At 33.4% G+C, this 15,586-nt stretch overlaps 3 protein-coding genes across 3 annotated transcripts; 1 reads left to right on the top strand and 2 right to left on the bottom strand.

The window, feature by feature from the left end:
- Nucleotides 1-1,908: 1,908 nt before the first annotated feature.
- LOC143562708 (remorin-like) lies at nucleotides 1,909-4,707 on the top strand. Its single transcript, XM_077050445.1, has 5 exons — nucleotides 1,909-2,147; nucleotides 2,979-3,044; nucleotides 3,126-3,213; nucleotides 3,301-3,382; nucleotides 4,388-4,707. The coding sequence occupies exons 1-5, from the start codon at nucleotides 1,979-1,981 to the stop codon at nucleotides 4,580-4,582; spliced, it is 600 nt and encodes a 199-aa protein (XP_076906560.1). The 5' UTR covers nucleotides 1,909-1,978; the 3' UTR covers nucleotides 4,583-4,707.
- Nucleotides 4,708-7,003: 2,296 nt separating this feature from the next.
- On the bottom strand, nucleotides 7,004-8,105 carry LOC143562671 (uncharacterized). Its single transcript, XM_077050414.1, has 3 exons — nucleotides 7,958-8,105; nucleotides 7,708-7,837; nucleotides 7,004-7,608 (listed from the first exon to the last, which is right to left on the bottom strand). Exons 1-3 carry the CDS (start codon nucleotides 8,061-8,063, stop codon nucleotides 7,071-7,073), a joined length of 774 nt encoding a protein of 257 aa, XP_076906529.1. The 5' UTR covers nucleotides 8,064-8,105; the 3' UTR covers nucleotides 7,004-7,070.
- A 6,205-nt stretch (nucleotides 8,106-14,310) lies between these two features.
- Nucleotides 14,311-15,586, bottom strand: LOC143562670 (transcription factor LAF1-like). Its single transcript, XM_077050413.1, has 4 exons — nucleotides 15,541-15,586; nucleotides 15,421-15,510; nucleotides 15,148-15,277; nucleotides 14,311-14,788 (listed from the first exon to the last, which is right to left on the bottom strand). The coding sequence occupies exons 1-4, from the start codon at nucleotides 15,584-15,586 to the stop codon at nucleotides 14,311-14,313; spliced, it is 744 nt and encodes a 247-aa protein (XP_076906528.1).

Here is a 15,586-nt window from a genome sequence, read left to right as displayed (position 1 = left end):
CAATTTTGGATAAAAATGATTTCTAATTATGTTAATCATTCAGTAGTTGGCCTGCATTTTGTTCGAGCTGAATAAAAGGTACGACACTCAAATATGAAGATTAGGCGAGTAAGCATTTAGACTCGTTACACGTCAACAAGCCAAGATTGGCGTCTCTAGCAACTCGAACAAAATCTAAACAAAATTCACGTGATGCAAGCAAGAATTATCAGCTTACATTGAGTTAGCTATTATAGAGCTGATCGAATACGTCACACGACTTATATAAAGATCATCATCATCTTCCATGTTATTATATATCTCTTGCAACATTTTTCTTTTAAGTTTTAAAGAAAATTAGATCTAAAAAATCCTTGTATTTGAGGTAGTCTCTTATCAAATTTGAGGCTTTTTTTTTTTAAATTTTTTATAATCTAGAGGGTTTAATTATAGATGAATGTTTACTGAAAATTCAGTTCATATTTTCAGGAGAGTCTTATCCAAACTTACCATAACGAATATAACGGTACTGAACGTCTATCCTATAAATGATCAATTTTTCTGTTAGTATTCACGCCCATCATTATCATTATTTCTTTTTATAGTTACTTCCGGAATAGTCAGAGTAAATGTGAACTTTCCTTTCAATTTTAACATAATAAATGTTTCATATTTCTTTAATGTCGTTTGGATCGGTTTTGGGCTAAAACCAAAACAAAATTTTCAGTTTTTGAGATTTTTTTAGGTGTGGGTCCGATTTCTGTTTTTCATTTTCTTCATTTGAGTTTGAAATTTTTGGGTCGAAAAAAAATTGATCCAAACTAATGAATTTGGGCGTAAATATTTTTAATAATTAATAACAAACTGGTTGCTATATATTTGGGCAAAAATATTTGGGTTACAACCATTTCATAAAACTGGGAGTGCAAACGAGTAGAGTCGCCTGCAAGCTACTCGAGATCGGCTTGATAAAAAGCTCGATCGAGCTGGAGTCGAAGCTGGGTTCGAGCATGAAAAAGTACAAAAGGAGCCGAGCCGCTTGCAAGCCACTTGAGATCGGTTAGTTAAAAAGCTTGATCGAGCCTAGCTCGAGCTTGAAACAAAGTTTGAAAGGAGCCGAGCTCGAACTCGAGTTATGTGTAAGTTAAATGAGCTGAGCTTGAGCCCGGTCGAGCTCGGGCTCGTCTTGACTCGTTTGCACCCTATTTAAATTAAAAAATAAAATTCTTTAATTTCATTTCGGTTTTTTCGGTTTTATTACACACAAAACCAAAACCGAATTTAAAACATCTAACCAAACCATCAGATTTTATTTTAGTTCACTTTATTCGATTTTCATACGTACCCAACACACCTTTAATATAAGAAATTCATGATTAATAAAATCAAACGTGACCAAAAGTACCTTTTAACGACACAAAATACACTCAACACAAAACAAAGTAGAGTGTACAAGTAAAATATAATATTATAGTATTTTATTCTTTTATATAATGACGACTTTTTTCTGTAGTTAGACCAATGCACTCTCTAATTTAATGAGCTTTGTTGCTCAACTCTAGCCAGACTATGTCTTTTTAACAAGATCTACGCTATAAAACCATATCACCGGCTGCCACAAGAGCAGAACTCTTTAGCGTAACACACGGTGGGACTAAAACCCAGACGGATCGGGATCCAAACAGACGACCTCGTAAGACTCAACTCAAATCCTTCATTGCTACTATCCATCCAAAATGAAACACGTAAATGATAGAATTAGAGTCTCCGTTCAAAAACCCAACCCAAGTCTCCTACAAATAAACCGCAAGCGGGTCCGTATAACAATTGAGAAAATAAATAAATCAAATCGGGCAATCCATAACCATCACTCCAGCTTGTCCTCTGCAACACGACACATACCCACCACACCCACATAATAACAATCATAATAATAAAAACAATAATAATATCTTTTTTCTTTATTCATTTCCAATCATTCCAATTCTCCAATTTCACCATGGCAACAGCAGCTGAAGAAGAAACCAAGAAACTCGAAGAAGTACTTGAACCCGAAGCCCCATCGGACCCACCACCCGCACCGGAAGATAAACCCATCGTCCCGGCTGAACTGGTTGTCGCTGAAGAACCACCTGCCGATGATTCCAAAGCACTTGCTGTTGTTGAAAGTAATTTTGAAACCCTAACCATAATTAAAGTTGCTTGCTTTGCCAAAATTGATTATGTTTTTGGTTAATTCGGTTAACTGTTAGGTGTGCATGGTTCGGTTTGGGTCGGGTTTGGGCTTAAACCCAACCAAGAACCAAAACTTTTGGTTTTTGGATTTTTGAAATTATTATTATTATTATTACTGTTGTTGTTGTTGTTATTGTTATTATTATTTCTTTTGGGGTTTGTCAGTTGAGCTTGACATTTAATAAATTATGAATTTAGGTATAAATTGTTTTGTTAATTAATAATTAATTTTGTTATACATCAGGGAATAAATATTTGATTTACATATTTATTGAAATATTTGAAATCGTTTCGTTTTTTTTTATTGGTTTTGCCGGTTGAGCTTGAAATTTTGGGTCGGAAAAAAAGTTTGCACTAAATTAATGAATTTGGGTCTAAATTATTTTGTTAGTTATTAGTTAATTTTATTATACATCAAGGAAAAGAATATTTGAGTTACATATTTATTTATTAAATTCTTATAAATTACTTAAAACAAAAGGTAAAGTTTAGAAATTTGGTTTGGTTTCGTTTTATCAGTTTTTGTTACATGCAAAACCAAAACTGAACTGTAAGTTCGGTTTCTACGAAAACATAAAACCAAGCCATTGGTTTTTTTTTTCCGGATAGGTTGTTTCGATTTCACACGCACCCCTAATTCTCGGTTTATGTAGGGATTGTTTAATGGATTTGGATTGGGGTGGATTTTGTAGAATTAATTAGGGAATTTGGGTTAAATTTGTTTATTAAGAATATTGCAGTCTAAGTGTTTGTTTTGATACCAGAACCAACTGAGCCTTGTGAAGAGAAGAAGCCTGAAGAGAAGTCTCAAGAGGGTTCTGTTAATAGAGGTAATAAAAGCTTTTATCTTGATTAAAAATTAATAATAATAAATAAAAAAGACTAATTTATTGATTTTCTTTTTTTTTTAGATGCTGTTCTTGCTAGAGTTGCAACAGAGAAGAAAGATGCTTTGATTAAAGCATGGGAAGAAAGTGAGAAATCTAAAGCAGAGAACAAGTAAGAACACATATTATTATAAAGCAAATATTTTTAATATGTTTGGTGAAATAAATTAATTTTTCTAATTGAATTTGTGATGAATAGAGCTCAGCAGAAGTTGTCTTCCATTGGAGCTTGGGAGAACAGCAAGAAAGCAGACTTAGAGGCTGAACTCAAGAAGATCGAGGTACGCATTTTTTTTTTCCGTTTAATGGCTAGATACTTAGATTACAGATTACTGATAATATTCAAAAAGAGGTAGAACATGGGTTGCTTTAACAAACTATCCCTTTGTTGGTAATTTGCTGACGTAGAGCGGAAGCAAAAATAAAACGAGAATTGATATATTGTTGAATGATTGAAGTATTACATATTGCTCCTATTTTTATGGTGCATATAAACATTTTAGGACAAGCCAAGTTTGGAAAACTGAAAGTGGCTGCATAATTATGAAATTGATTTCCTAAATAAATATTCACATGTTTTACATACACAAAAATAAATTAAAACTTTGAAGTGTTGGAGAAAATTTTGCGACATAATCTGGTTCATTACTTGTGGGTCACTTATTAGGCTATAAACAATCCGAGTCAGGCTGGGCTCGTTTAAAATTCGAGCCAAACCAGCTAGACTCGTTTATCTTAGCAAGCTAAAATGTTGAGCTCGAGCAGGCTCATGGCTCGTTGAGCGAGCACGTTTAATTAATTTTTTTTAAATATTTTTACACATTGAAATAAAAAAAAAATATAATACACATAATGAATAACTAATAAACTACAAACTTTATAATTTATATTTATTAGGCTTTTGTATACGTGACCTGACAAGCGAGCCAACGAGCCTGCTAAATGAGCCAATGAAGCAATGAGCCTAGCTTGTCTTGGGTTGAGCTCGGCTTGTTTACAAACCGAGCCGATTTCAAGCGAACTTCAAACGAACCACAAGCCACAAGCTTTTTGAACAACCCTTGTCCCATAACTCCAAATGTAGCATAATTTAAACTTTATTTAAAGTCGACCCATTTTTAACTGCTTTGCTAGCTCGTCCAAATATGAGTCTGCAAGCTTCTTGATCAAATCAGTATCATTTGGGTAACCAAACTACTTTTCTATTGGTAGACTTATAACATGATAGTTTAGTGACATATATGTTGAAAAAATTCATTTTTAAATGTGAAATGATAATGAGCTAGGAAGATTTGGAGAAGAAAAAGGCGAAATACATTGAGAAAATGAAGAACAAAATAGCTCTACTCCACAAAACCGCCGAAGAGAAGAGGGCGATAACAGAAGCCAAACGTGGTGAGGAAATCTTGAAAGCAGAAGAGCTGTCGGCTAAGTATCGGGCTACCGGAACCACCCCAAAGAAAGGATGGTTTTCAAGCTAAATGTGTACTCATCATTATTCCATTCCACTATGCTGCATGTGTAAATTCCGCCTTTTGGGATTTGTTAGATGTGTGTTTACTTGTATTTTGAAATATTTGTTTAATGCTTCATTATTTGGTGTGCATAGTACTTGTATATATATATATATATATATTATGTGTATATGCATCATTTTTAAGAAACAAGTTTGAATGATATGCTTTATGTTTGTTCCATGAAGTTTTGGATTTGTGTTCATAGAAAGATCTTGGTCTAGTCATTGGTGAATGCTTATTATGTTGACTTGTTAGGAAGGGTCAACTAGCCCAACTAAAACTCATTGGTAAGGCCTTAGGATAAGCCCACTATACAAAATTTTTTTTGTCAAGTGTGAGACTAGCCCTTAAGACACAAACTAGAGGTGCACAAAATACCTAGTTTTGGACCTGACCTGGTTTCTACCCGTACTCGACCCACAAATACAACCTGGTATAGGATTTCTCCTCGGAGCTGTATCTGGAACCGGAATGGGAAATACCCGATCAAAACCCCCGACCCTACCCAAAACCTGAAAAAAAACCCTGAAAACCTGCTCAAATATCCGACTATACCCGGAACCGATTCCTACCCGTCCTGGTTTTGACTTTTGTTGACCATACCCGGAACCAGTTCCGACCCGGTTCCTGTTCCTGAAAATACCCGTTTTGTGCACCTGTAACACAAACATAGGATAAGCGACGATTCGATTCAAACTGATCAAATCAGTCAAAATGAAGTGAGCAAACCGTATTCTTGTGTCGTTGTGGATCTCTCTATAAGATAAACACAAGACTAGCAAGGCACCGACACAATATTCGAATTACAATGACATATATGCTGGTTAAACCTCATGAAAGTAAAAGGTATTTGTACATCAAAGGGACCAAAGATTTTGCTCAAAGTTGGCCGGTTGTGTGTTGTCGAAAGCTTTAGCATTTCGAGCTTTCCATGTACACCATAATGCTCCCCTGAGAATGACCCGAGTTAACTTTTTAGTGGGTTAGACGAGTCTATCGATTATAGAAAGCTTAAAACCTTCTAATTAGATCCTAGACACCCTTGGTCATCCTTCATGAGACTCGAAAATGGTCTAACGATTTAACCGAGGTTGCACACCATAAACAATCCAGAGACTCAGTATCGGGTATCAAAATCGACTGTTTAATGGGAATGCAACTTCCGGAACGAATGCTACCAATGGCTTTCATCTTTTCCTTCCATAGACTTGATAGGTCAGATTTAAATTTCCACCACCATTTCACAAGGCTGAAATCTTTGCTTTTGAACTTCCTACACCGTCATCGAGACCCCCTTGATCTTTTAATGACAGAATCCTATCCAACGCGATCCAACAAATCTTTCGGTTTTGAGTATCACCATCCCAAAGAAATAATTTTGTATGAGCCAAACATGAGCTACTTTTTTATTGAACTACCTTTCTTCTACATATAAAAGTTTTGAATTATACTTTTTAAAAGATTATAAAGATTTTTCTCAACTTGAAAGTACTATCTCTAAGTATAAACTTGAAAATAACTTCTTCATAGAGTTGACACATGGAGTTGATCAAGTCAGATAGGCTTGTCATGTATTGTTGTTTATACATATACCCATCACTTCAAAGACTAAGAAGTTCTAACAACTAATAAACTGTGTACTTAATATTACTATTTATTTTGTAAACGGTGTTGTAGTATTAAATTCCCAGAAATAAAATAGACGTCTTTATTTATTTGTTTGGAAAACCTAATGTTTTCCTTGAGATAAAAAAAAGACATGTATTGTCGTTTATATAAATAACCATCACTTCAAAGACGCTAAGTTCTACTAACAACTAATTATAAACTATACACTTAATATTTTTTTATTTGTTTTGTAAACGGTGTTATAGTTTTAAGTTCCCACAAACTAAAAAGACGCACGTCTTTATTTATTTTAGTTGGAAAACCTAATGTTTTCTTTGAGATAAAAAAAAGACATGTATTGTCGTTTATATAAATAACCATCAATTCAAAGACGCTAAGTTCTACTGACAACTAATAAACTATGTACTTAATATTGTTATTTGTTTTGTAAACGGTGATGTTGTATTTCCCACAAATTAAAAAGACGCACGTCTTTATTTATTTTAGTTGAAAAACCTAATGTTTTCCTAGTGATAAAAAAAGACATGTATTGTTGTTATTACAAATAACCATCACTTCAAAGACATTAAGTTCTACTGATAACTAATAAATTATGTATTTAATACTCTAATTTGTTTCCACAAATGAAAAAGACATCTTTATTTATTTAGTTGGAAAACCCAATGTTTTCGTGTAGATAAAACTACATGGATTTGTTTACATACAAAACAATTATATGGAAAAACATTTACAGGAGTATTTTTCTAGTTATTATGATATAACATTAATGACAATCACTATACAAAATAATTGTTACTCTTCCTTGTTTAATAATCCTTATTCTTTACATATTTAACAAGTCTTCAATATTGAAATCTCCACCATTAAAGTTAAAAATTTGATCAATTTTCATTTGGGTATGAACCATATCTTCATTTGAATATTTGCTTAGACAATTAACTGTCTCACTGCTATATGTGGATCCTTGATCATTTAATACCAAATCATTCGCAAGGGCTTCTTGGTAAGTTAACCCGTTGCTAATCCCATCCGTGCATATTGAACTCTCATGTCCGTTGAACTCTTCTAGGCTAAGCCAATCCGCAAATAAAATCTTTGGCAATTTGTTGACTTTCGTGATATCAGATGATTCCAAACTCGGGTTTGGTGTAACTGAGTTTGTGCATGATGATAATGATGATGATGGTGATGTTGATGTTGAGGACCCTGTATGTACCGTGTTTGAGTAGTTTGTACATTCTTGTTTAATCTGACTATCAAGATGTTCTGGTTTTGCCACTCGCTTTTTCAGATAAGAATGCCAGTGATTCTTTATCTCATTATCGGTGCGACCGGGTAAATGTTTAGCTATTAGAGACCATCTGAATATATTAATTTACCAAAATAAATAATTTGTACCATCAAGAAAAACTGATCAAAATCATTTACAAAAATAAATAATTTGTGGTCATTATGCTTACTTGTTGCCTAAAAGGCCATGAAGGGTTAGAATAGTTTCTTCTTCTTGCATTGAAAATGCTCCTTTCTTTAATCCCAGTCGTAGATAATTAATCCATCTTAATCTGCAACTTTTTCCATTGCGTTCCAAGCCTATACGTGCGGCACAAACAATTAGGATTGATAGTCATATAATGCTTAAAAGAAAACGAAAAGTTAAATGCTTTGCGTTACTTGAGGTTGAAGAAAGAGCATATTGAATATAAAAGTTACCTGCATTAATAGGGACAGCACTCCAACAACTATGACCATAGTTCATCACATAATCTCTTAGCTTTTGGTCCTCATCAGGAGACCATAACCCTCTCTTATGCTTCATCTTCGGCTTCTTTGATTGCTTGCACCTCAAGTCACGAGCTTTTAAGCGAATAAAAGGCTAAGGATCGAATTGAGAAAGAGAGAAGTTGATGATGAATGCTATGATGAACAACTGAGATTATGTATGGTTTGGCATTTATATAGAAATCAATGACTCTCTGTTATATATATTATGCATTTGATTAATATCTAAATGGCCTCTACCCAACACCATATGGATTAAATTATGAATTATATCAAGACTAAAAACATATACAAATTAAAGTCAAGTAAAACCAGACATAATAGAGACATTTATTTTTATTATGACTAATTGCTATGATTTTTTGGTCCATTTATGAATTATGACGATAGCATTACAATTTCTTGGAATCTAATATGAACATCATCAAACAGTTGGCCACAAACTTGGTCAATGACTATATGCATGAACCTTCAATCATTAAGCAATACAAATCATAAGTATCTTCATTTGGTGTGTTAGAGCAAAGGAATGTGTCAAAATCATTTTTAAGTAGACAAACGCGTAACACAAGTGAGCGCACAGACGTGCTTTCTTTGTGATACACGAGGTGGGAGTTACGTATTCTAAATTTCTAACATTTTGACGCAGAGAGGAAGCAAGTAATCAAAAATTAGTATCTTATTGAATAATGTAACCACTTCATCAGACTTCATTTTAGAGGGTAAGTCTAAATATTGCTTGCAAAGACTAAAAGTGTTGACAAGTAATCATGAAATTGACTTTCTACAAACGCTCAAATTAATCAAATAAGAGATTCATGTGTTTTTACAAATAAAGATTACTAAGAATGAGATATAATCTCGACTTCCAAATGAGCCTCTAAATGAAAGAATTCATGTCCGACTATTGGAATGTCACATATGATTCGGCTTGTCATGACCTTTTCATCAGTTATGGGCATGTAACTTTTAAAGCTGTGTCCCGACTAGTGGGTCTAAATACGTGTATGTTACTCTTGGATCTAACTTCGTATCATATCTCTTTCTAGAAATTAAATCTATATACGCAGTAACGACAACACAAAATTTTCAAAGCAATAGAATAAGCCGAATGAGAAAAGTGAGCTTCGCATGCACGATTTTTATATATCAACAAATGTTTGACTAACCTTATTATATTGGAATGATTCTTGTTATCAAAACTATTCAAGTCATCGCCAATCAAAAAATCGACTTATTTATTTCAACAGATATGATAATTAACAACTTCAATTAAATACTAACCCATATGTCTTTAAGAATATAAAAAAAATAATAAGAGAGATTAAGTGACAATTATAAATGGAACATGTGATTAATTATTCATATATTTGGTTGTTTCAAGTTGGCCTAGTAACCTACGATTAACCTTTCATAATTTTCTTCTTAACCATTTCTTTATCAACTTATGTTATAATCTTTTATTAGTACTTGTCATTTAGTATAATTATGTAATTATTTGTTATTAACACATCACCTCTCTTTGGTTATAGCATGTCATGAATTTTGTCGTTATGATGGATCGATTGCATCAAATGATAAACCGATAAAAATTTATTATAGCAAGTTAATGTAAATAATAAATAACTGGTTATGTATAATTCGATAAAAAACATACAACTTGTTTACAACTTTCTTAGATTTGGTGCATTAAGCTAAGATATAAGAAGGTATCTAATTAATGGGTCAAATGATTTAAGCGTTCTTTTAGACATACACATTGGACGAGGGCAAACCAAAGCAAATGGTTTGGGAACTCCGCTAAAATGGTTTTCAATAATTAGTTAAACGTGTACGCGCATATACTGAGTCGAATTCTGATCTTGCGCATACACAGATATGTAATTTAGTTGAAGCACATATGAATATTAGTTTTTGTTATTGTGAACTGCGTATATGTAATGTAGCAGAAACATGTACATATGAATGGGACATACATATGTGTTGTTCTCTACCAAATCAAGATTCTTTCTTCAATGGCCAGAAGTTTCTATACATGAAAAAGTTTTCAAATAATCAAAATAAAGCCATTGACTTATTGTAGCAATTGTTTAATCATGCATAGTTAATAGTTATATATTAGAGGTTTTTGATCTAGTTCTTACAAAAAAAAATTATAGTTCTCATAAAATCCAAATCCAGCCTGTATATATATATTGATGATATTGGACAAAAGTCCATGGCTGCAAACTTGCAGCAAACATTTAGTGTAGGCCCCTCTCCTTTTATACACACACATACTATATATACATATTTAATATTTTTAATGAAGTTTGTGTAGGTTTGTTGTTGTGGAAAAAAGTTAGGGTTTTTAAAAAATGATGTGACGATGATGTGTCGGTTTGTATGGATTTGTTGTTGTGGATGCTCTTAGAATTGTAGGCCATGTTATGAACGTTAACTTTGTTTGTTAACCTCGTTAGTTTTTTAGGGTTTCAATCAAGTGTTTATTAGAAGTGTCGGCTATAGTTTCCCTCTTTATTTGTAGTAAGAGACGTTTTTGTCACATAAGCAGTTCACGTCATAAAAAAACTAGCAGGGTTAACTTTTAAACTAAATCATTATTGTGATATAATTGTATAAATTATCACGCTATATCATTTAGTCGGCATTCTTTATTTCATAGAAATAATTAAATTATATATAAAATAAACACGTCAGCTTGTTTCCTTTCACAAGAACCATCTTAAATTTAGTTTATTTGTTCAACAATTATTTCTCAAAAGTACTATATAATAAATGTGATGGTTAGTTATATATAATGGTTATAAAAAAAGTAAAACCAATCATAAAGAAATGGAATGTCAATGGTTTTATAATATTAATCCAGCAGGCATTGTCAACCAGTGAACAACAGCCTTCCGTTCTAAGCTAACATTAAAAACTAGAAATCATGTTCTTTCACTGGTAAGCACCAATGAAATATGTCGTTGAAACGAATAAATTATTATTTTAATTAGTGTTGAAGAACTCGAACATCTTCACCGACAGAGCTCCCCTGAAGCCTGAGGTCAGCCACATTTTGGATGCAATAAGTCCAAGCTTGCTGTTTCTGTATAATTGTATTAGTATGTATATGTAACTATGTAAGTATTTGTTTTGGCCTTTGGTCTGTATGTTGGGCTAAAATCTGAACTTAAAAATTTTGTCAAGGTATGTTGTAAATGTATAAATATCATTAGGATATTAATATATAAAAATGTGATTATGAAGGTGTTTTCTCTTGATGGTGGGGTTGTGATCTAGAAGAGTTTGAAAGTAAATCAAAACTAACAGCTTGCAGCTAAGAAAACACTACTAAGGAAGTTGTTTGTGTGGATATTTTGTACAGATAATTTTTTGAGTGGTAAGTAACCAATATCACCAACCACATGGACATTTTATTGTGACACAGGGAACAAAAGTGAATGGATTTTAGATTTTATACATGATATTTTTGTTGGATAATTTACAGAATATACCAAAAAATAAATGTAGGAAAGTTTACTTGACGTGACGGATTACCGATTGATCCTAAGAGATTTTAACTTGTTTCCAACTCTCATAAAAAATACACGGTAATGTGTCGGTGAGTACGGATGTATAAAATACCGGTCAACATTTCTTATATTGAGTTTAAAAAATATGATAGAATTGTACTTTAAAAAAAATGTCAATGGTTAATGACGGATACAATACCAGTCAACATTTCTTATATTGAGTTTTAAAAATATAATAGAAATGTATTTAACCAAAAAAAAATCAACAATAGACAGTTAAGGACAATGAAGGTGAATTAGGGTCAATATTGAGCAATTTATAAGATCATATTGGTTAATGGTGATCAATTAATGTCAAGCCAATAAGAGTTAATAAAACTAATGTTAAGGTTGTGTGACCCCCCCCCCCCCCCCTTACGACCCTGTTAAAAATTTGAAGCCCCACCCCTTACCGCCCCTCTCATGCAACCCCGGTGCGATGATACTCATGATCGGGTTAGTAAATCTCATCCATGTTATTTAGAAGCCCACAACAAGCAGTTTAAGTGAGGATGATTGATATTGGTTAATCATGGTCCATTATGACTTGTCATTTTAGGTTACAAGAAATCATGTTGGATATTAGCTTAATTATGTAATAACTAATATGTTTGATGATATATCCACAATAAACCGTTACTGGTAGGGGTGTTTTTCGGGTTCGTTTTTCGGGTTTCGGGTTTTTCGGGTCGGGTTCTTCGGGTTTCAAAATTTTAAATCTTGACCCGAAACCCAACCAAAATCTCTCACGGGTTTTTCGGGTTGGGTTAATCGAGTTTCGAGTATTATATAAAACAAAACAAAAAACAAAAGAATTTTAAAAACTACAATGCTAAAATTAAAACAACATATTATTCTTTGCTCATAAGCAAATAATCAAATAATAAACCAACATAACTTGATAAAACAATCCAAAAGAAGAGTAAAACTAACCATAATCATAATCGTCTTCAATCGGACGTGATCTAGTTGTTCGATTACGGTTGCTATTAGTAATAAACGAAAAACATAAATTAACAATAAACAATTGATCTATAATAGTTGAAATGACAACAATCGATTATGACAAAATTTGATAACGTTAGTGGCTAAGACTAAGCCTATTATACCTAAAAATATATTTAATTTTAAAACTAAAAGTTTATTCGGATTGACCCGAAACTTATAAATTAAACCCGAGAACCAACCCGAATTACTTCGGTTCGGGTTCGGGTTAGTCTTTTATCGGGTTCGGGTTTTTCGGGTCGGGTCAGTTCGGGTTCGGGTACCTATTTTCTCAGGTTGGATTTCGGGTTTCGGGTAAACGTGACAGCCCTAGTTACTGGGCCACAATGATCATTAACGTCTTAGTGAGTTGGAATATAATAGACCATGTCATTTTAGATCATATCAATTATGCAAGTTGTTAGCACTTTATAGTGTCATCAATCAATGCTAAACTTGGTCAAATTTTGATAATGTTATTAATTGTTAGCAAACCTGGTAATTCATATTTATTTGTATAAATATATGTATCAAGATTAACTTGTTTGTCACTATTATATATAGACGTCTCTTTGACCATTCAAATAGTAACAAAACCTCTTCGAATAGGCACCTTTGCGAAATTTCACAATGGTTCGTTGGAAACTGACAACTGAAAAATCATGCTCCTTTGAATAGATGCGCCTTACCTGAATCAATGTTTTCCATGGAACCAACATGGAATGGACCGCTCGAATCGTCACGACTCTTGAACCAAACTCAAGGATCGTTTCATGTCCTCGAACCAATCAAACCATAGTGAATTTATTCTATGTTTGTCTTTTCTATCTTTCGTAAAACTTAATTCAAAAATATACATTAAAGGACGATCAAACGGGGATAGTTACATTTTTAAGAAGTCCAAAATTTCAAATTTCAAAATCAACTCCATATAAGGATCTTAGATAGACATATGAATCATACCCAAAAATCCATACTAACAATGCTCTGTCCAGGGCCGGCCCTAGGGAAGGCGGCTGGTCGACGGCCCCCGGCCCGACACCCCGTTAGGCCCGAAATGTTTTAGAAAAGTTATATGTATTTTTATAAAACCAATATGTATATTTAAAGTTTAAACTCAATTACATAATAACTAGTTTGGCTTAATGGCAAAGAAGTATGACTACGAACCAAAAAGTTGTAGGTTCTAGTCTCTTTTGAGACATGTTTAAAGCCTTTTTTTATACAACCCAAATCATAACCAAGTATGCCTATTTAAAAGTTATATTGTTTAAAGCCAACAAAATACTTATTTTACTTGAGGCCCAAAATATTTTTCGCCTTCGGCCCCAAATTTTTTTTGCCTTCTCGAAGCCGGGCCTGGCTCTATCCTTTGCCTCCTTGTCCATCCCATGCCACATCAATCGGACGAGCACCCACAAAGCTTATCTTACAACTAGTTTTGAGGACTCCGGCTCGTAAAAGCGTAATCAAAACATACATAAGATAAAATTTTACGTATTATATTTACAACTTAAAAGAGTTAATTTACATATTATACTTGTTATGGATTCTTTCTTCTATTGATAAGATGGTTTACTTGCAATAAAAAACCGTATATCATTGTTTAACAGTCTAAAACAAAATGGAATGCTAAATTGCTAATAACAAATAAAATGAACACTTTTATTACTTTTTACACAATATGTGCTAATTATTGCCCAAGCCTCCAACTTCAAAGATAAAACTTAGCTTCACCCATAGTTATAGAGATCTCGAACTAGGTTGGCTAGGGGTTGAAGCTGAATATAAGTCATTAATATTGAAATATGAAAATATATTTTCTTCAAGTATCAAATCATTAAGGTCATTTTCCATATCCACCTCATTGCCAAGGTTCAAATTACTAATTCTTGATCCTTCTTTTAAAGTTGTTCCTTGAGAGCTCCAGGTAGGATATATTGCATCCCCATAAACCGACAATTCGTCTGAATTATCACACCTCGGCGACATCCAATCAGCAAATAAGATCTTTGGCGTGATCATTTTACGGTCAGTTGATAAATTTTCCATGTGTCGAGATGACTCGAGACTTGAACTTACTGATTTCAAAGAAGAAACAGAAGATGATTCTTCATTTGATGTGTTTGATTTGACGATTTTCTTTTTCAAGTAAGAATGCCAGTGATTTTTTATCTCGTTATCACTCCTTCCCGGCAAGTGTCGTGACATCTGGGACCACCTGATTAGTAATTTGAGAAATGTTTGTCAACGGTTGCTTTAACTAAAAAATACGATATTACAAGGTAACCAGTCAACAGAGCCGGCTCAATCTTTTTGGTAGCACAAAGCGGAGGTAACCAGTCAACAGAGCCGGCTCAATCTTTTTGGTAGCACAAAGCGGATTTTAATGAGGACTCCTTGTATTTTCTATTTTTTATTATTACACTTGTTTTTTATACGATTTCTAAAAGGTACAAAATCACAATTCCAACCGATAATTTTAAAGATTAAGAGCTAGGGTGTTGTGATCGGAATGGAAGTATATATCAAATGTGAATCGAACGCTAAACCCTAATAGAGTCCAAATGTTCAGCTTACTTATTGCCTAGCGTGCCGTGAAGGGTCAGGATAGTCTGCTCCTCATGTGTAGTGAACATGCCGCGCTTTAATCCTGGCCGTAGATAGTTAATCCATCTAAGCCTGCAACTCTTTCCATTCCTTTGCAAACCTGAGAAGACAAAAACACAAAGTCAACTCCAAGATTGACATCATTTTCAAGAAAATGCAAATCCTTCATCACCAAACAGATCATGATCAAGAAAGTACTAGAAAAGATGTTATCTTTAAGCAGTTTGAATAATATCAAATTACCAGCATTAATGGGGACAGAACTCCAGCAGACAAGACCACGGTTAAGGATGTAGTCTCTTAGTCTTTGATCTTCATCAGGTGACCATAAACCTTTTTTGTGCTTTGGATTTAGATTTAAACCTTTTTTGTGCTTTGGATTTAGATTCACTGATGACTTGCACTTCAT

Source organism: Bidens hawaiensis, unplaced genomic scaffold (genome assembly GCF_021521415.1).
Source record: "Bidens hawaiensis isolate Kalapana, Puna unplaced genomic scaffold, B.hawaiensis_p1.1 tig00021047_1, whole genome shotgun sequence".
In the NCBI taxonomy this organism is placed as follows: domain Eukaryota; kingdom Viridiplantae; phylum Streptophyta; class Magnoliopsida; order Asterales; family Asteraceae; genus Bidens; species Bidens hawaiensis.
This window is presented reverse-complemented; position numbering and strand designations above follow the sequence as displayed.